Below are 23,082 nucleotides of genomic sequence, written 5' to 3'. Positions count from 1 at the left end.
AGCCGAGACGCATTTATTTTAAAAATGACTCGGTTGGCGTCGCGAAGTTGGAAGCCATCCAGAACTATGTTTACATTCTAACCCCGGTGTAGGATTCTAGGTTCCCGGTTTTACTTTCCCGACTATCGTGAGGGTGGGACGGACAGGATGGAGTTAAAAATAAAAGTTATACATTAATTGGGGGTTTCCGATATCCTAAAATGTCAGTGTAACTGTCTAGTGAGTCGGAAGGGCGGTCTTAAAAAATAATCTCCCGATGTTGCAATAGTTATTTACACCATAAAGGAGGTAAGTATTATTTACCAGCCGAGGCAAGAATGCCCTTTCTATGATTCCTAATAAGATTGCACAGAACATCCTGAAACATATACATGTCATTCATTCCGAAGAACATCGGCAACGTTACTGGCTAATACAGGAGTTGATGTATTAGCAATCAAGAGACATGGTGGGTGGAAATCATCCACAATTGCAGAAAGTTAAGTTGCTGGCAGTTTATGTAACAAAAATGAAATAGCCAACAAAACCTATGTTCATATAAGAAAAAATGTTTGAAATTAACCCGGTACCATCTGTCAAAGTTTGTCATAGTGGTTTTTAGAATATTACTTCGTCTGAATGCTGAAAACTGAATCTTGAAATAATGGGAATAGAGGCTTAGATGGGTTTTGGTTTAGATTAAACAATGAATTATAACAACGCATAGCAGCAATTAGTGATAATAATCCGCACATTGTCATTGTCACGGACAGAGTATTTTTTACAAAAATCTTTGTCCTTTTATCCATTCACGTATTTCCATTGAAACTTACTGAAATGAGAAAAGTAATACGGCATTGAAATCTGGTGGCCACATTGTTACACGTATGTTCTATTTTTAATAAAAAAAAACAAGCCGTAAATGACGCCCCAAATTACACAAAAACAGATTCAGTTGAACTATAATTTTCGATTTATGTTTTAAGAAAAAAGCAATAAGGCTACGAAAAATTTAAAATTCACTTGAAATGAAAGAAATAAAATTAACTTTTTGGCATAGACTATAAACAACTAGTTGTGAGGAATTAAACTACAATTTTAATTAATAACGAAGATAATTGGTCTGTACAGTTAATGATACTGCCAAACAAACGTTTTGGCAAAAATTCAAGATACGAGGGGTGGTAGAAAAATTACCCACCTAGTTGTGGCAGAAATAGTTGGTTTGCCTTAGTCTTTTGATTCATTATTAGAGAGACAACTTTTCTGATACCCCTTGTACCTCTAACGAACTATTAATTTATGAACTATTACGCACGCAACATTTTAAATTCTATTACATCACGTGTGTTCATCCTTTCCATTTGTGTCGGCAAATTTACCGTTTAATTTAAACTTGAAAACGCACAAGAAATAAATTGAAATATTAACGACCCTAACAAATAATTTGTTAAAAAATTAACGTCGTGCACATTTCTCAAAACTGGTATGCTTCGATGTACGTATATTACATTACGTCGTTAGTGTATATTTAAGGAAATATCAGTTATTAAATATTGTTATGAATTGTCACGTCATGATTAGTGACATGCAAGTAATATTTAGCATATTGCAAGCCAAAATCATCATTCATAATTTTTATATAGGTTCTTTTATTTAATACCAATATGCTTTTCTATTGTAGAAATTCGTTTCAAGCAGGTATTTTTCAAGAACTTTTCTTTGCATCTGCAACTAGTTTTCACAAGATGGCAACACATTTCAAAGGTCACCATTGCCTAACATTCTTTGATGCTTTTTAACGTCAGAGAAATTTTCATTGACATGCAGAAGTTGCCCGCTAAACCACAAATGATAAAGGATGACTAAAGAGATAAACCCCTTCAAAATTTATATGTCGTTTTAATATTCTTTTCTATTGTTTGTCACAATACCAAGAATATGTATTAGTTATTTCACAGTTTTATAGTACAATTAGCTCATTGCTGTCACAAAATGGAAATTATTTCGTTAAAATATAAATATTACTCTTCTCTGGAAGCAACCAGTGGTGTTTGATCATTCAGCTGATGCAAACTTGTAAAAAACTACGATTCTAACCCTCTGCTGGTGCGTACTTTGGGACACCATGTAAATTTGGAGTACAAAGCCAGAAGACATTAAATGTGAAGATAATAGTCCTGCCTCACAGATACAATGGCGGTATTATTTATCTTTTCATATAAATCGATTAGTAATAAATCACGTTGCTAATATTCTGCAAGTCATAAAACCCAATGCCAATGCTAGCCTACAGATTTATAATATACCCTTGTCGTAGGTAATGAATGTTCTTCGCCTGCTTTATTTATTTTAGGTGAATATTTTACGAAGGTTAAACGGAGAAACAGTTGAATGTGGAAAGTTTGGTCGCCCCTTTTACTTTTCACGAATATAATTCGCACGCAAAGCCACCTTACTACTCCCTTGTTTGACAAGTGACTCATGCAACGATTTTGAATTTAATAGGAGGGGTAGTAAACAGGCTACTATGTTAAAAATTGCTTGGAATAAGTAACTGGTTCAGCAAGTACATCTAGATGGCCAGATCACCTGGCCTAAGGTCTAGTATATTTCCTGCTACAACTGAAGTTAAATCACTATTCCGATCATCTTTTGTACGAAAATTGCGCTGCTAAACCTTCATAATTAAAAAAATATACCTTACAAATGGCGTAAAATCAAATCTTGCGTGAATTAGAATTTCGATTTTTAATATGACAAACTTTACTTTTCTTGTTCTGTCTACTAGTAAACTGTCAATATTATTGGTGTATTTACATATTTTGATTTCATACAATCTTCTTTAAAAAAATTGAACAACCCACTAAACTGTTCCCATAGCATATTTTTGTTTTGAACTAGACTATTAATAGAATGTCCCTGGACATGTTTATTTCCCATAGGTGTTTGTTTTCTTCAAAAATAACAGTGTGATAAAAATTCGTTGCTGATAATTCGACTCATATATATTTTCGTAAATGACATGTAAACATTTCCAGGTTATTATTTGTTGAACTAAATATCGGTCTAATAAAACAAGTAGTAAAACTGGATGATGCAATGGTCAAAGCTTTATTATTGTCCAGCCACCTATAAATATTAGTATTGTAGGTATGTTTACAGGAATGTTTCGTTACAAAGCTGTCAGTGGTGAAAACTGTGTTAAAACTTCGGAAAATCCAATAATATAAAACCATTCGAGGCCTGTAATAACTAACGGTAGTTTTGATAGATTCTAGTATTTATTTGTCAAATGATCGTGACCAGGCATATTTCGCGGGTACATTTGCGCTACTTACGAAGCAGTTATTTTGGTTTTAGAAGAAATAATTTAAATTTACAATTACTACAGCTTATTTAAGGACTGTAACGTATGTCTATGGTTCGTCTTTGTAATGCAAGTTAATTAATTAAACCACAAAAGTATCATCCTTATATCCCTACCAAATAATAGGAAAACGCGATGGAGTTTCTGAGATGGCAATTACTTTAATGCACGATAATTCCGGTGTAGTTTCTTTATCCAAATTAGCCTAGATTAGATGGGATTATCTTTCGAGTTTATATTACTTTGTAATTTGGCTTTAACAATGCTCGATGTTTCATCTGCCGGAACAAGTAAATAACTTAATTATTTTAAAAGTATTATCCACTACGTAGAAGTAAATTTAATTCCGTGTATTCTTAATGTTTCACCTCAACTTCAGTTGCTTCTTTCTTTTGTTTTTAAGTTGTTTCTTTCGTGTTATTTATTTAAAAGTAAAATAGAACTAAAACCTTTCTCTATGGCCAGAGTAATCAGTTGCTGTTTCATTTATATTATAATTAACAGACACTAATATGCTTTGGAATGTTAATAATAATAATAAATCTATTAGCTTTTTATTTATTAATTACATTTATGTGTTTCGACTATACCTAAAGCTGATAAGTTTGTTCTTATCGTAATTACGAGAATTACGGATTTGTATGTCGTTCAGTTCATAAAATGCACATTTTTATAAAAACATTTATATATTTTTAATTAATTTGGTGCTGTAAAATTGATCCGTCGTAATAGAAACAGCAATGAAAATTAATATGCCCTTTTGACGTAAGTAATGGTATAATTAAATCCCAATTCGTAAAAAATAAAAGATAAGCATTGAATTATCTTATAAAATAAGATTTACGTCTATAACTGTTTTTTTATTGTTAATGTATCGAATTTAAACAGGGCCTGTTCGAGCCCAGACAAAGAATTCCTCCACATTTAAAGTATCAGGGAAGGAAATCCCAAGTGTCAAATCTCGTAATACAGTTTTATTTATCGCCTAATGTTTTCCATCATCACCTTTCTGTAGAATACAAGGTAGCGTAAGTCTAAGAAAGATTAACAAACTTATCACGAGCGGGTATTTATTTTTAAGAAATGATTCAGAGGGAAAGGAATTCTTGTTTAATTAAAATAGAATTGAAATCAATTACATGGTGTGTCAAAAAAAAATAATTTAAAAAGTTAGGTTTAAGTAACAATATAGAGAAAATGAAAAGGAAAATTCCAATACTGAATACATTTAGAAATTATTTTATTCTTTACCACATTTGCGGATTGCAATAAACCCTAATACATGGTAATAAAATATAATTTACGATTTTCAGAATTGTAAAAAAATATCCCCACAATTCCAGTTGCAAATTTCAAAGAATTTGTTTTTCTGGTTAACCGAACACAAAAGTCAAGGCCTACTGAGATCAGCCCTCTCTCATTGTAGCCAATCAACGTTTAACATTAAAACCGTTTGAGCTAGAAAGTCCTGACCACCCCAAATTTTTTTTGTACATATGCCTACGGCTATGTAATGTAAATTTTGTCATACAAATGATCCTTTTACAAATTTTTTGTTCCTATATATGTATGGATTGGTATTTAAAAGAAATGAAATACGGAGTTTCAAAATTTTCTTGCTAATATTTGAAGAGGCGATTTTATTCTTAAGAAAAATATGTGCGTAAACATTTTTCCTTAAAATTTTGACATTGACGATTGAGAAAGAAACTACTTGATTTATTTTAACCACTATCTCAGAAGCTACGTCGTAACGAAATCTATAGAAAGTATTATCAACTAAGAACTTCCCATTCCTATATTTATTTGACATTCTAACTGGTTTAGGTAACGATTTACTATTCCCAACACTAGATGAGGCCGGTTTGGAATGACGACAAAGTGTTTTCTACCTGTATTTCTCCGTAAGTAGGGGCTAAGTTTTTATCCACCTTTAACCAACGTACTGTCTAGCTTTGCCATCGGATTTGATATTTGATATACTCGTTAGCTCTAAAATTGTTTCAAGATATGTAAAATAAGATCAACTTTGTGAATTTCAATTCCTATATTCGTAAAGGAAAGCTTTAAATCCTTTTAAATAGTTAATTATAATGAAAAATTGAAATGTACAAGGTGTCCCAGTTTTAAATTAATTATTTTTCGAACGTTTAACACAAGGTACCTACTGTTATTATTGGTTGTGCCATGGTTGTTCTATCTGCTCCCATTTCTTCGAATTCTATAAGATTGACAAGGAATTCTATGAATCGGCACCAGCCCATTTTAAAACGTCAACAATCAAGTTCGTACATCCCTTTTTGTTGCATTTTGTCAATGTACCTTGTGTAGATGTATAAACGAAAGTTCTGGAAGTGTCTAATCGTTCTAGTCCCACACCATCTGGCGCTTTCTTTCACCGTAATCGTCCCCTCATTTTCTAGAACTTAACGGTTTATAACTTGTCAGTCAAGATGTACTTGGAAAGAAGGAAATAATTCAAATTGGTCCAGATTTTTCCAAAAGTTACTTGAATGAATAAACTGGAAATACGGACACAAAAATTGTACGCAAATGCAGTAAATTATTAGAGCAGTTCAAATAATAAAAATAACAACTGATATTTTTTCAACAACAATCAGAGGCAAATTGTTGAAATAAAATAATTTTATTACTAACTGACATGTTTGAAAGATAAATTCATTGCCTACTACTGACTTTTCGATTATTTTCTAATAAACACTGTTAAAATCTTGTTTCAGTTAATATGGTTTTTCTTGAAAACCAAAAAGTTTTTTAAAATTTAACAAGAGTAAAAACATCATTAAAATTAAATTCTGCTGTGAATTAATATTATTATTTTTCAATTCGGTCAATGAAAAAAAAGTTCGGTACAAAAATCATGTACCAAATTTAGCTCTTCTTTTATTTTTATAGCTAGCTCCAGCTTGCTTGTTATTAGAGATACAATATCAGTAAAATTGTATATTAAACAAACAATTATCAGTTTTTAAGATCACTATGAAAATGATTTACTATTTGCCTGAAAATTAAAAGTACATATTTTCTAAAAGATTTTCGTCTATTACAGACACATATATTTCAATGAAAAAGAAGTATAAACAAAAAGAAGATTGGTAGAGTTATTTCAATGGAACAGTAGCTTTTGAAATCAATACTGACTGACTGACTGATTCAATAAATAAATTTTTGTTACTTAACAGCAACAGATTTCAGTACTTATTAAGACACATTTATCAATTCAACCATGATATTTTCATCCATAATAGTGCACATTCACATCTTGCACTAAGCATGCACAGTAATGGCCGATGCTGTTCTTCTCAACATGCTCCGTGGATGCCCGCGATTGCGCATTAAGTGATATGGTAATATTTAATTTTACAGACATTTATTTCACAGAAAATGTTTGACATTAAAAAAAGTCCTATTAGTTCGGACAAGTTTTTTTCTCAGTGTAAAGGCCTGATTTTTATCCACAGCACATGGAGATTTTTTTCGATCGAGGGTTAACGTGTGGATTAACAGAATTTTCTGATAACTAAACATTGAGCAAACATTAAGGTTATAAATACATACGAAACAGTCGCGGTGTTCAGTTAGCGAAAATTTTTACTCGCGTCGCCCGGCGTCCCACTCTAGCTAGCGAAAGGGGAGAGGATAACAACGCTAACCAACGTTTCTAACCAGGACCGCTTCAGCCGCGATCATTTAACGTCTAGCTTTTAGAGCGAGAAGACTGTGTGTAGTGTTATTGTGATTTACAACCAAAAATGTCTAAGAAAAACGGATCTTCCACACCCCTCCAGAAGGCTTACAAGGTAACTTGATTTGTTTAGCGATGTTTTAAAACGATTTTTAACAGGGGCGCTAAAGGTTAAAATTAGACTTGAATGGCTGCCAACTTTGTGTTTGGTAAATTAGAATTTTCACTGCTTGGTTTGTATATTTGAATTGATTGTAGGACGCTTCTTTTTCTGTGAAACGTAACGAAAATATTTATGCTTTGTCTTCCACTCTAAATTTACTGAAAAATACACAATTTAAGTTATAAATTGTAATAAATAATCAAGTTTTAATTACTTTTTCGTAAATTCCGAATTATATCTGCGTTTATGTGAGGGACTGAACTTTTCGTCATCCTCCTTCTTGAAATGCACTTCAGTCTTTCACAAAGCAAGCCGTGCCCGATGAACTGGCCCGAGTGAATACCTCTTGGGGTCCGACGTCATGGAAAAGTACCAGGCGAAGTAGCTGGCCTGAATTGCCGCTTATTTATAGTTTACTAAACATTCTCATCGTGTTTGATTAATGTTAGAGTGCACTTTTATTTGTTATAAAATAACCGAAGGTCTCTCTCATTGTTTGAATTTTTCGTTTTCCAAGCCACGTGACATTGGAAGTGGTTAATTTTAGCAAAGCGCTTTTCGCTGGCGATACCGAAAAATAAAAAATATGCAGATGTTTTCAGGTGTCCGTGTGGTTTTAAGTTCATGTGCTGTTAAAAATAGCAGGCCATGGATTACAGTTTACATCGACTGGTTAAGAATCCCGCTTTATCCAAATATTTGGTGGATTTATTTTTGTAAATCCACGCATGGCTCACAAGGAAATATGTAAAGTAATTGCAAAGTAATGTTCAGTGACAGAAATAAATTACTACTACATCTGTCTCTTCTTCCGACATGAATTTTCAGCATAACATGAAAACTACTGTATTATAATTTTCAGTTACAGAGTGTTCTGCTTGGGAACTAATCACCCACGTAACCTTTTTTTTAATTGGACAAATGTACTAAATTTTTGTAGCATCATTATAAATTTTGCTTTACATAATTACGAAGAAGCATTCTATTTTTATTATTTACTATTTGCTACGTATTTCCTTTAAGATCTAAAACAAAGGAACTGAGGTACTCCAAGATACCTAGTCATATCATTGGGATTTCCTTTTCTCTTATCGAAATCCTCATTAACAGCAAATTAAACCTTTCCGACTTGTCCACTATATTATTGCCATAAGAATGATCAGTTTTTGCTACGTTTACGTTATCCTACAATTTTTTTTCAAAAAATTATACAATTTTTCACTTATTGTACCTTGAAGTTTGCTCCAGATCATTATATTTAAATTCCGTACGAAGCGTTGGTACGAATTATGCTTGCGAATCGAACTTTTAAATGAAGTAATATGAATAAATATTACAATTGTTCCCCAGACCTTGAACGCGTACAATAATTATAAGGTAATATAGCTCAGCTATCGCAAAATGTTCGAAAAGCAATTTTTCTAAAGCCAATCGCAGAAACTGTAGTTGAATTTATTTCGTTATCTGTCGCAACTTCCTGAAGATTAAGGAACGTGTTGTGGTTTCCGTGTGGTTTGGAGAAACGTTACTTAAATTTCGCTAAACGATGACGCGGCTGTTCAAAATTTTCCATCCAGGACTTGTGATCGACATCGACGTAACATGTAAATATTACAGTCAAGACAACCTTGGATCACGTGGCTCGAAAATCGTTGGCAGTGCAGTACTGTCGGGGCAAAGTTGATTTTTATCTAGATTCTAATTATTCTAAGCATGCCAAATGATATCTAATGCCAGAAATTATACATAGACAGAATACATAAAAAAATTGCTGTCATTTGAATTTGGGTGACGCAACAACTGAAAAAACAGTGATATGTTGCTAGATTTTTCAACTGTTTTTGTATCGTCATAATTCCTGGTATTTACAACGTTATACTTTTTGGAGAAGTGAGCAGCGACACTGTGTCTCAAAATAATGCAACAAAATTCATATTTTTTCCAGTTGAAATTTAAAAAAATCACTGAAACAGGTCAATTAGTCCAGATTGACGTGAAATTTGAACTGTAGCTAGGGAATAGCCCAAGAAACAAAAGTTATATAGTGCTGATGTGTGGTTTTACCCTAGGGGTGGATGCCACCCCTTCTGGAGGGTGGGAATTTTTTTATTAAAAATAACCTCACGATTCGATAGAGGGACGAAGCAAAAAATGTTCCATAAGAATTTTTTATACATTCAATACTTTTTGAGTTATTTGCGCCTAAACATGTTCGTTTTTAGCCCAAAAAATGCATGTTTTTGAGCCATATTTTCGAGTATATCTCAAAAACTATAAGTTTTATCAAAAAAGTGATCATAAGCAAAAATGAAGGTAATTAAATAGCAAAGAGATTGCTTTTTTTATGTTTGTAGGTGGTATAGAACCCGAGTTATGACTCCCAGAAGTTGAAGTCAATTTCGAAGATAACTATAATCGAAACATCCAACGTCCTGTAGCGGAAAAATTAAAGGTTTTTCGAGGAAAACTAAATTATTATTAATTATTAAAGTTCTTCAAAAGACCTTTAAATTGAGTGGTAGTAAAAGTCATTAGTATGAAAACTATAATTATATTCAAAATAAAATGATTTATCTTGATTTTTGAGTATTAAAATTAATGACTTGACGGAAAAAAAATTAAACTTATTCCTTCTGCAATTTACTTTATTTATGAATTAACAATAGATGCTGGGAATTTGAACGATTTTGGAAGCCTAAAAAAAATATTTCATTTAATTTTGAATAAAATTTTTAAATTTTTTAAAAAATTGCCTTTTTTCGAAATATTTCAAAAATTAACAGTTTAAAAAAAATGAAAGAATTTGTTTTTTTTTTAATTTTTGTAGGACAAAATTTGACTGAGTTATGACCATTAGCAGCTCAAAACTAAGCTCCAAGACTGCCTTTCCTGAGCCCCTTATTTAGGGAAATTAATTATATCATCATACTCGCATACAATTTTTAGGAAATTTTTCTATAAGGGGTAGGGTTTTTTATGAGGAGTAGGTCTTCCATAAGGGTTTTTGTGGGTGGCTGAAAAGTTGCAATATATCATAGATCATTTGAAAACCAATAAAAAGTTTATAATTCAACATATGCATACCATTAAAACATCTAAAGCTTTCAATAATATTTTTTTGTTTATTTTATTATAAGGGATAGTTTTTAAGGGTTGCAACTTTGTAATGAGTCGTAAGCTTTCTAATGAATAACAAAAGAAATGCAATACATTGTGATGCACCAAAAGAATATTTTAAACTGTTAAAAACTTTTGTGGCTCGGTGAAAGCATTGTTTTTCTCCTCCCCATTTATTGAATTGTCATGTCTTTTTGCATAAAAATCCACAGTAAAGTTCCTATAGTTCCAAGTTAATGAAATTCCATACTTCATGTTATAAAATTTAGACGCAACTGGGTAATAATAGAACAAAGCAGAGAAAGTCGGACATTTTTTGCCAAATTGCGGGTCCTTGTATCGAAACTTTTTTTATTTCGTTAGTCCGAGGAGTTTTCCTACAAACGACAAGCAAAAATGTAAAGGAAATAAAATTTTACGGCTAATAAAATACCTACTTCAATAAGGTATTGGAAACATAAATAACAAATAATAACAGCTTTGTAACTACGTATTTATTTACATACCTATACAAACACGACACAGTTACATGTTGCGAATGAAACCAAATCTTATTATGAAAATGAATTACACATAACTTTTGCAGCTCGTCATAGACCGTTAAGTCATTGATTTGCACTTAAGAGGCTCGAAAATATCACGCGGAGATTTGGCCATATATAATACATTTATCTTCCCACTGGTTGTCAATTGGAAACATATTTATGCTGCTTTGGGCACACGTTTTCTGGAACAGTTCCAAATAAGAAGATTTTAAACAATATGCATGTTGCAAGCGCAACATTTTTATCGCCACTGTAAACATTGGGAAATCTAGTAGGTGGGCGATTTTGCCACATTTTTGGCGTCGTTTTTCTTGTGGTGGTTCGCCAGTCTTTGATGGACTCATGTAAAAGGAATCTTATATATCCCACTCACATGCATAAGAAGTGGTAGTTAAAAATATGAAATAATCTATTTAGGTCATTATTTGGTGATTTAATTTAGAGTAGAAATATAAAATTAGGGAATTTCTTAAATCTATTGTAACAGATTACAGTAGATTAACAGATCAACATTTCAGAGATATAATTTCCTTCAGTTACGTTCGTAATCAAATGATGACAATCTTTCTTAGTTAGACTCTATTTAGCTATGGATGAACCTTGACTAGAACATTTCAGTAACTCTTGAAACAAAAATTCCCTATTCCCGGTTTTCTTATCTTCCTTGTTGATAAACGCAAGACACGAGTCATTCGACGAATCTTCTCTTTGGTCGAACAAATTCCAAACTAAAAACTTTTCCACTCTGTCATTGAAACAGAACATATCATAGACCGGTTATGAATCACTAACAAGTCTACTGCTCACAACTGTGAACCTCAATGAAATCTTTGACCCGTCTAATTGTCGATATACACGTGCATGAATTGTCCTTAGCCAATTTCACGTTACTCGGCCAATCGCGTATAAAAATAGATCCGAGACTTCCGACGTTTTGGCGCATCAAGGAAATCGTTATGATAATTCGCAGGGGCGCCCATCTCACACGATTAAGTTTCTAATTTGGTCCTGGTTATCAGTTTGATGACAGTGACTCATGAGGTATTTGTTTATGCAATCTAATCAGATATTAAATAAAGTCATGTTTTTAGGAAACGCAGTATCTTTATTGAAAGATTAGGTATACTTAGTGGATAAATCCAGTTTCCGACTATCGCACGCAAATTTCCTTCGAGTCAGAGCAGTAACGATTTAAGTCGCTGTCTCAGAAAAGAAGGTCCATGGACTCAGATCTGGTAATCTAGATGGCCATGATATGGATCCTACTCTTCCAATCAGATTTCTGAACAAATCAAAACATCCCAAGGGAGCAATTCACTCGCTATTAGCGTTTCTATACGTCTTCCATCAAGTAATTTTACGGTGTTCGTGTTTTATTTACCTTCGCTACGTTGTTTAGCAACTAGATAAGCCCATTCCATATGCCACACTCTCTGATAAGCTTCACAGTATGCGGTAACTAACGGTTTATCAGTGTCATAAAAATATTCCATGCAAAATCGAATGTACGCTATTAACATTAACCTATACAGACAAAATCACACCTTTCCAAATTCTTAGAATGAGTCTATGAAATTGGTTGTGGGGGAAGTAAATAATATGAAAGCTTAGGTATAATTTTTATTACATTATGTTGCTCTGATTAGACACAAACGTAAGAGAACCATCTGGAAGCTTCCGCGGGTATAAATCAGGACATTTTAATTTAAATCATAAAGTAAATCTGACAGAGGTCGGGACAATTTTATTCCTGTTAACACCAATCTAACGCGTAATCATTTATTTGATTTTTAATGTAGATGACATGTAATAAATTCAGCCAAGATTTAAATGGGACAAGGTTAAGCAGCGTGTAGTTTTTCTTTCGAGTCGGTGTCCCAAAGTGCTTTGTTTACTCTTAACCAGGTCGGACAACTCATTCTAGACCTCAAAATAGAAAATAACAGCAAGTCTCGCGACGGTCCCCGAATTTATATTTGTGTGATTTAACTTTATTTCCAATAAAATGACTTTACAACCACTAAAGCTATATCGCGGATTAAAATGTAAATAAATATGTCAATTTAAGTTGAGCTAAGGATTTTGGTTAATATATTTTTCTTTTCCCTAAACTGTTTAATAATTATTAATGCCAAATCAATTTTGGAATATTTGGAAGGAAAATACAAGGAAATCATGAGGATTCTTCCTCATGATTATTAAATTAATCCAAAGGATAATAAAATGCCCACCAGTCTATTTTTAACAGTTGCAAAAAGGATACGCCGCATAATAATATACAATTTCTTCAATTGCATTTATTAAAATTGACGCGATGTATATGTTTGTTTAACCACTTTGTTTTTGCATCCAATGAACGTTAACAGATAAGTTGGAGGGCCCATAAAATAATAATTACGCCGGGCGGAAAAGGCAAATTTGCCAATTCACGAATTATATATCGAACGACACACACGCAAGCAAATCTAAATATGAAGATTGATGACACTATAATTGGAGTTTTTTTAACCATTCATCATTGACTTCCATTTCTTTGATTCCTTGATATTTTGATGATGTTCTTTTCCAATACCATGGATTCTGTTTCAATGAATTTTTGGATCCAATCGTTTCCTTGGGATTCAAATAAATTGAGATGATACGAGAGGGCTTCAATCAATAAGTTTGGGTGGAAAACAACATAACTAATGTTTGTTCGATACTAGAATGAGAGAATGTGCATCGGTACTGTTTGAGGATCTTGTAAACAGATCAATCAGTTTTCATTAATACAGTCAAAACAAGTTTTCAAGAGGACAGGAACGGAAATTTATCGTACGTCGTCAGATACGAGGTAAATTTAGAAATTTTTTTGAGTAGACATAATGATTTACGTCACACAAAATTGCAATTAAAAAATCGTTTCCACAAAAACGATAACGAAGGCAGCGACACATCAACACAGTACAATTTGCACATACGTTTTTGCTTTTATCTACCTCATAGTGAGCCTTGCGAGTTGAAAATGCAACGTTGCATTTTCCTTCTAAAAAGTTTATTCGTTTCTGCGGCGCACAACGTCGAGCTATTATAGCAATAATGGTTTGAATGGGTATTGTATAGGAGTGTCAAAGGGGTCATTTACCTGCCTGCAATGAACTACGTTTTACATATATTCTGTGACACACTACAAATTATTTTCTACTGTGTACTGTTGGGAGCCGTCCCAAAAAAACAAATATTGCGTCACTCTGTACTGGAACATGCCTTATTTGAACTGATGAAAGCAAAAAGTGGCGTCAAGCGCTTAAATCTCAAAATTCCCCGTTAGAAATTTGTAACTGACGCTGATACTAGAGAAACTATGGAAGTATTCATCGACTTTACCATCTTGTCAAGTGAAACGTGTATTTTACTGTGAGATATACGGGGTGATCTAGAATTATCTTTTGCTTAGTATTTAGGAAGATTATTTTGTATTTTCTTTATACATATAATCGTGTTTAGGCGTTTTCTGTTTTCCTGACATTCATTTTTTTGTTCCAGCCTCAAATTATAGCCCAGCTCGATCAGAAAAACGGTGGTGTGAACACAGTAGTGATGTCTAAGTAAGTAATAAAAGCTCCGATCCCCCAAAAATACGTTCATTCATCGAACATCACAATGCTTCTTATGAAGGTATTCAAATAATTTAGTTTAATATAATGTCAACAACATAATTTTTAAAAGATATTCTCCTATTATTACTTGGTGATTGGATATTAAAATTTTTATATATACTTAATTTTAAAAACCATGTATATTTGCGGGCAATATAGTTAGGGCGCTTTTTCCTCTATTTATTCTTTCACCCTGTATAAACCACTGGTCCTCTATGAACAGGTCCCTTTTTATATAAAAAATAATATATTACTTGATGAAGATTGTTCTGTAGGGGATAAGTACCAAAATCACACGCTTTAGTTATAATTTATTAGCACTTGATGACACAGAAAGGTCATAGCAAAATGACAACTAATTTAATTAACGTGTTTATAATTTATCCACTTCTGTTTAGTGTTTTTAATTTCTATAACTTGTAGAAGACTTGTTTATGATATGAGATATAGAACAAGATTAAAATACATTTTTTTTTTGGTCAGTATTTTTCTCAGTATTGTCCATTTATTTATTCGAAAGCTTTTCTAAAATTCTGAACACAGTCAAATTACTTTAATTTAACCAGATTCTATCATTCAATGTCATTCTTGAGGACATAGGTTTCATTAATAAACCTTGAGGCGTATTGAAACATTGAAAAGGGTAGTGAAAAGTTCTTGTTATGACCTATCCATGATTCGTATTTGATATTTGGTACCTATAACCCTAGATAAGCACCTGCAGTTGAAGATACAGTCACAGGCAATGCAATTCACGACCTGTGGAATGAAGATATCGCGCACACAGATGGAGTAAGTAAAGCTGCAGGTCTGGCCAAGTTTTGGTTTATATTTGGTGGAATCTTTATCTTTATTTGCCACGCCACGTTTTATACTAATCATATTCTACCATAGTCGTGTTACCCGTATTCGATGTGCAAATATCCTAGGGTGTCATGCATTTATACATGGTTTAGATAGTGTTGTTTTGATTATATTTTGATAGTTTTGTAAGATTATTGGCTACTTATTACCGGAGCTGCTAGAAGTATGCCGATACCGCATGAGATGTGGTTGAGTGTGCTGAGGAGCTGCGGAATTCTTGGACTATCAACGGTACAATTACTATACTTACTAAATTACAAAAGTACCTCTTTTTGTTCAGAAAAAAACAGTATGTTAGACTTTGAAATTCAAGTTTTATTCCTTTCTTCAGTTGCTGAAAGTAATTATTTTTTTTATTTTTACACTTTCACACGCCCATCCCCATTCTATCACCACCCCCTCTCTCCCCTTTCGGGACCTTTATAGTGTCACGATACATAAAACTAAATACTTGCTTCAGTGCATCGCGTATTTAGTAACCTGTGACGTTATATTAATACGTAAAAACCAAACAGAACAAAAATACTGCTTTTACAGAATTTCATTCGATCCAAAATGTAACAATCCAGTCGCAGTTATCAATTTTGAGAATATTATGACCCGTTTTTCTCAGTTACTAACTTTTTTGGTGGAAATAATGCAAAAAATTCACTGTTAAATTTACTAAAGTTGTTTTCCCGACACCCTGTATATAATTAACGCCTCTATTTAATCCCTATATAAATATAAAAATATATTTCATACAAAAATCGCTTCTAAACTTATATTCATAGTTTTTATTGATTTACATAACTTTTCTACGAATTATTAGGAGAAAATAAAGATATTTTTCCTATAGTTTTCCCATATCCTAGCAGTAAAGTAGTATTTTGGTTCACCACAAAGGGCTTGCCAAATCATAGCAGTGTACAATTCAATGCTGTCTTAAATTGTACAACAAGAGATTTATTATTGTCTTTTGAAGCGACAATAAGGAATCTACGAAGTAAAGAGTCTATAAATGATCCCGAACACATTCCTTGGTCATCATAATCGTGAATCACGTCCCAACCCCAGTCAAGTTCGATTAATAGAGAAATTACCCATAGTCTTTTATTTTTAACTTTTTACTAATACATGTAACATTTCCTCCATCTACTAATAAGAGACCAGGTAAGGTCCAAAATCTAATTCGAAACGTTTGCAGTTATAAGTGTGAAAAAAATGAAGTGCCAACGACACAGTCAGCCAACGGATCCACAGTACCTCTGGTGGACTATAAAAAGGCTGATCCCGAAGCGGGAGAAGATTATGACCCCTTTCAGCACCGTAAATTGGATCATCCTACCTCGTAAGTAAATAGATGTATTATCAAAGGTGATTTATTTGAGTATGACAAAAATTAGATAGACAAACAATAAATTTGTATTAGCCTTTGGCGGATAAAAAGCCAATGCGAGGTACCAAGACTCCTAGTTGCTTAAGAATCAACTTTATTATGAAGTAATCAAGTCTTTAATCTACCTGGTATAAGTAACTACATTTGGAAACGTTGAGTTCCAAGCGATTTTCCTTGCATTACATTTCAATATTGCTCAGATCATTCTACAAACTCAAAAAGTCTGAAATACTATCAACTTCGATCAACAAGGGACCTAAATTAGGTCCTTGGGGGACAAGGGAACTTGGCAATATGCCGTTGAGATTTATATCCATTAAACGCAACAAAGTAGGTTATATTCTTGGTATACGAAGAAAAGAGATTAATTAAAACAGGACTAAAACCAAACCCTTCCAACTTTTTCAATATAATGCAGTGATCTGTACATCTGTCTTGCCATAAGAGTCCAGATTATTTGAAAACCATTAGGTGTTAAAGTAAATGAATCACCTTGTTTGTCTTTAAGTGTTAAATCAATAAAGCAGTTTCCGTTACAACTTGCAATTTTTTTCAGGGATCTGGACACCTTGATTCATTTGCTCAAGGGGAGTCTGGGAAGTGGTATACTTGCCATGCCCTTAGCATTTGCCCGTGCAGGTCTATTCATGGGCCTGTTCTGTACTTTTGGTATCGGTATAATTTGCACGTACTGCGTTCACATCTTAGTAAAGAGCGCACACGAACTGTGTAGAAGGACGAGGGTGCCTTCCTTAGGTTTTGCTGAAGTGGCCGAGGCTGCCTTCTTATCAGGCCCATCATCGATTCGGCCATGGGCAAAATTTGCCAAAGCCATGATAAACATGTTTCTTGTTATAGATCTGATCGGCTGCTGTTGCGTGTACGTCGTTTTCGTCGCCGACAGCTTACAGGCAGTCGTAGACGTATTATTTCATGTAGAGATCGACGCTCGTATATACATGGTGGCCCTTTTGCCCTTCCTAATATTAATGAACCTTATCAGGAATTTGAAGTACCTTTCTCCCTTGTCCATGGTTGCCAATATACTAGTAGCCACCGGTTTGGGAATAACCTTCTATTATATTTTCATTGATTTACCCGCGGTGGCCGATAGACCCGCGGTAGCTCCCATCACCGAAATGCCCGCCTTCTTCGCCACCGCTATCTTTGCTTTGGAGGGCATCGGTGTAGTTATGTCTTTAGAAAATAACATGAAAACTCCCACACACTTCATCGGATGTCCTGGGGTCTTGAACATTGGAATGTTCTTTGTCGTCGTGCTATATGCCTCAACCGGGTTCTTTGGCTACCTCAAATATGGTGAAGACACTAAGGCCAGCATCACTCTCAACTTGCCACATGAACCGTAAGTAGCTTTATTTATTATGACTTTAGTTTTTAATTATACAGATTTGATTAAACTTACCTCTGTTCTATGTTGCGTCAAAATTGATGAAAATAGTCAAAACTTTTGGTTTCTTTGCTTCGTATGTGTCATTTTGACGTTTTAACAAGACAAGTAGCTTTTATCTGGTCCACTATTATAGTAAATAGACTATTAATACATTGTTTTAAAGGAGGTAACTAAAGTCACTTACCTCCCTAGGGAAAAAAGCGATTTCGAGTTATAAATGCATGTTTTATGAACAAATAAATAAAAATCTATAACGAACATTACATTTTATTAATTATTATGAATGAATATTCAATATTATCTGACTGATCCATTAAAACAACATGATCTGGAGTTGAAGTGTCAGTGCAAAGAATCCTGTTGGCTATTTCATTTTTGTTACTTGAACTGTCAGCAACATAACATTCTGCAACTGTGGCTACGCCCCATCAACTCCTGTTTAGCCAGTAATGTTGCCGATGTTCTTCGGAATGAATGGCCTGTATATGTTTGAGGATGTTCTAGTTTCAAAAACTGTGCAATCCTATAAGGAATCATAGAAAGGGTATTCTTGCCGACTGGTCGGTTGTAACATCTACCTGCTTGATAGCGCATAAAAAAGCGTGAAATTTCAGTTTTAATTTCCAGTGTCATCTTGATATACAGGGTGAGTCAGTTTTTTGTGGTAGGATTTTAACAGTTGATAGAGATTCATTTTTTATTAAGAAAAGTTCCTATAAACGTAGATCTTAGAACGGTTTGTTTGTGAGATATAGGGTGTTGAAAACAAACTTTTTTTAAGAATTTTTCTTAATATCTCTAAAAGACCAACATATATTGAACTGAAATTTGGTATTAATAGCATATTAGTTATGGTGAATAAAATAAAGATGTCTGTTGTCCATTTCATTGTTATTATTTGACAGTTTGTATTAGTATTTAATTAAAATGGGTTATACAGAAGTAGAAAATTGAAATATTATTAGGGATTAAAATAAACTATGGAGAATATGAGAATATCTTAACTACTCTATCTTAATTGCTATATTAAAATTTTTTTTGTACTTCTGTGTAACCCATTTTAAATAAATAATAATACAAACTGTCAAACAATAACAATGTTGTCATAATATTACCTGTCACTGTCACAGCCTACCATATAACATTGTCCATGAGTAAATAAGCCCCTCACGGATTAATTAGTGCAATTTAGTTAAAATACTTATACCCATTTTGGACTATATCAATGTTCGATAAGCCAAAATATATTGCAAATAAATCTAAATCCTTACATAATTGGAAAAAGGCGGAAATACCCGAAAAACGTCCAACAATTACAAAATATTTTATTTTCTTAATAAAAAAACGTTCTTTTCGTTTTTTAATATTATCTCGTTTATTGTTAGAGATGGACCCAACAAACCATATATGACTGTGCTCGACAGGGAACGTTCTATTCAAATGTGTAAAAATATACAGGGTGTTCCATTTAAATTAACAAAGTTAACATCCGCAGCCATTTTGTTTGAACTTCATATTCGAAAATTTCATCAAAAATCGTACAACTTTGGTATTTCACATTTTTTTATAACTCTTAAAACAAAAAAGTTAAAGGGGGGGTCAAAATATTGTGAATCATCCTGTACCTTGTTATAAGTATGTGTAGAAATTTTATTATAAGCAGATACCTAATGTTGATGTTGATTATGAAAATATTTAGTTCCTGTTCCTTTAGTTGATTATTTTATTTTTGTTTTGTTAATTAAAAGATTGTGATTATAAGTGATAAATTAATAGGAAGAACGCTTCTGTATCTTTAAATTAAAGCTTGTTTTTTTCTTCGATTAAATTCCTTATTTACTATTTATTTAATTAAAAGACTGCGTGATTAATGATTATTAATAATTATTATTGCAAGAAAACTACGATTCAAAAGCATTGAAATAAACATAAGTATATTGAAAGTGTTTAATAAAAAAACAAGTTAAAGGTTTTTATGAAGAAACTCAAAGTTTAATTTAAGTTAAGTTAAGTAATTAATAAAAGTACTGAATAAATAATAAATGTTAATGATGATTGTATAGCATGTTTATATTTCTCATTGCAATACCAAAATTATGACTTTTATAAGTTTTAGAAATTTCTCGAGAATTCGAGAATTCCCGGGAATTCCTAGTCGAGAATTCTCGAGACCCGAGAAAAAAAGTAGGCCGAGAAATCAGAAACCCTAATTTTCATCAATTCTTGGTGCTTTTTTTTCATCCTCCACTTACAAAATATTTCATATACCTTTCCGTATTTTTCCTTGGATTTTAAAGGAAGTAAGCTCGATGGTGATGATTTTTATAATAAATTAACAAACTTTGAATTTCAGGCTTGCCTACTCCGTGAAACTCATGATCGCCCTGGCTGTCTTCATCACGTATGCCCTGCAGTTCTACGTTCCGATGGAGATCATCTGGAAGGCGGTAAAAAATAACGTGGGTTCCAGAAAAACGTTGGCAGAATACGGCATCCGAATCGTTTTCATAATCTTGACAGTAATCATGGCTGTGCTCATCCCGAATTTGGGAGCCTTCATCTCCCTAGTAGGAGCCGTATGTCTGTCAATGTTGGGCCTGATTTTCCCATCCATCATTGAACTGGTCACTTATTACGAGGAGCCCGGTCTAGGTAGGCTTAACTGGAGGTTATGGAAAAATTTATTCCTCATATGTTTCGGTCTGGTTGGTTTCGTGACCGGGACATACTACAGTGTCCATGAGATCATAAGTGGTTGAAAGACTATGTACATTTCTAAGTGTTTCTATCGTCTCCTTCAGGGAGTCAAGTCCGTAGGACTCAGTTCTGCCGCATTTTGGGTATTCCACCGGCTGGAACCCGGTAGTTGTTTTCATTGATTCCAACAGTAGTATTTTTCGGATAATATTTTAATGCGACTCCCTGACAAAGAGGCTTCTTTGCGAATCACTTGCTCACTTTCACCCTTATTCTATTCAAAAACCATTATTGTAAAGGACATATATAGAAGTATTTGCAAAGAGGTACTTTTATATGAAATTCGAAACGCTGCTTACCTCATTACAAACAAATAGGGACGTTTAGAAATGCTGCGCTAAATATAGAGTGTAGACTGCAGTTTTAACTGTGATTTTTCCAAAATAAAAATATTTTCTATTGATAGTATCTCATGACCTTTTTCTCTCCTTTTCGTTAGTTTGTAGTTTATTTCGCATTACACCTTTTCCCATATAATTTAATCTTTTTATAGTGAGAGATTGATCAGCCATCCAATATTTATAAAAACGTAATTGTGATTATTAGATTAGTTTATTTTGATAAGCTCAAATTATAGTGTCCTTATGTCGGTGTTCATTACTTTTAACGGAATAAATTTTTCCTTTTCCCTAGAAGCAATCTAGAAAGTACTACTAAAATTAAGAATAGATTCATTATAGTTATACAATTGTGGAAATATTCGTAAAATATTTGGTTTATTTTGATTCATTGCATACCAAAATAATTTACAGAAGTAAATTTATTCCTTGACATGTAATTTTCCATGTTTTTTTACCATACTAGCATATAAATAGAGAAACTTTATTTTCCTTTATAATTATTCGTATAAACGAGAAAAATAGAACAAAATTAAAAGATTTTTACGATATTTTATGAACCTTCCCACAGTTAGAACTTATTTCCATACCCATTTTTTTTAAATTTCCCTATTTCAAAGCCTAAATAATTTCATCAAAATATTTATCCATAATTTAGACAGAATGGGCTTCCAAAAAAGAGACAAGTAAAAACAATCCTAACTAATTGAATTTTGATTCTTCAGCAACATAAAAATTAACTTCTGTTTAAAATTGGATCAAATTAAACTAGATTCTTTTTACTTGTTGGATGAAATATTGTCCATAATTGATTTATTTTTCAAAGAAGCATTGCCGCATTAAACGCAAATACTTTGACATAACTTTCAGTGTTCAGACAATAAACGGTATATTTTGGTAAGAAATTAACGGCAATGGTTCTTCCATGTATCACATGCCTTTGTAAGTTCCAGTGTTAGGATCATATTCTTAGAAGTTTTGAACGCTAACGCAAGAGAACACAGTAAGAAAACATTATTTATAGTTCCAAAGGAACTGTTTGACTTGGTGCCTTATGTTATCCCGACTCTGGATTTTTCTCCAGATGTTGGGCCAAAAAAAAAAGAAGCTGAAAAACAGGGTCGGTTTCAGTGGTGAAATTATTTTTTATATGTTCCTTTAAAACACACAGACAACAAGTTGGAATTATTATCGCGATTAAAGTGTTTTATTTTTGTTGGTTCGCTATGTTGTTTATTATTTATTTTACGACGGTTTGAATTCGATATTAAAGGAAAATAGTATTTTTATACCAGTTTCTTCTAAGTCATGATCTGTGTGTTAGATAACAGCTAGATTTTTAAGTAAGTATTTATTTAATATTGTAAGACAAATTTGATCTATCTCAATCACAGAAATAGTTAAACTATACGTCATCCACTGCTTGCATTATTCAATTTTGTCTTATTGTATTATGAAGCGTTTTCAATAAGTAGAAAGTACAAAATTTCTGTGCAAAATTTTCTTAAATATTCTTTTATACAATTTTCATACTTTCACAGCATCCTAATTATAAAACCTTATTTTTGTGAAGAACAAGTTGAATTTGAATAAAATTCTTTTGTGATAACTTGAGTAAAGTTGTTTTGAAAAATTAGCGTAACAAAATAATATTATAAGTGTCGTTCCTTGCGAATGAAAATTTTGTACACAAATTTTATTGGAAAATGGAATTAAGTCGATAGTTCCCAAACATTTTGTTATGCTGATATTATGTAAATCACTATAAAAAAATAATAAAGAAATTGTTTTCAGTATGTTTTATTTATTTTTT

General features: G+C 32.7%; 1 protein-coding gene across 4 annotated transcripts in view; it reads left to right on the top strand.

Moving 5' to 3' along the window:
• LOC108907659 (proton-coupled amino acid transporter-like protein pathetic) overlaps positions 1 to 23,065 on the top strand; it is a 56,550-nt gene extending 33,485 nt beyond the window's left edge. For 3 of the 4 annotated variants that reach the window (XM_018711429.2, XM_018711428.1, XM_023454091.1), the window contains exons 2-5: positions 14,406 to 14,467; positions 16,569 to 16,712; positions 17,317 to 18,126; positions 20,528 to 23,065. In XM_018711429.2, the coding sequence (XP_018566945.1) occupies positions 14,460 to 14,467; positions 16,569 to 16,712; positions 17,317 to 18,126; positions 20,528 to 20,933 (1,368 nt within the window). In that variant the 5' untranslated portion in view covers positions 14,406 to 14,459 and the 3' untranslated portion in view covers positions 20,934 to 23,065. Of the gene's footprint in view, positions 1 to 6,965; positions 7,171 to 14,405; positions 14,468 to 16,568; positions 16,713 to 17,316; positions 18,127 to 20,527 lie in introns of those variants that run through there. The other variant, XM_018711427.2, reaches the window with a different exon arrangement.
• The last annotated feature ends 17 nt before the right edge of the window (positions 23,066 to 23,082 follow it).

Source organism: Anoplophora glabripennis, unplaced genomic scaffold, assembly GCF_000390285.2.
Source record: "Anoplophora glabripennis isolate ALB-LARVAE unplaced genomic scaffold, Agla_2.0 scaffold51, whole genome shotgun sequence".
Lineage (NCBI taxonomy): Eukaryota > Metazoa > Arthropoda > Insecta > Coleoptera > Cerambycidae > Anoplophora > Anoplophora glabripennis.
Note: the sequence above shows the minus strand (reverse complement) of the source record. Positions and strands in the feature narration are given on the sequence as shown.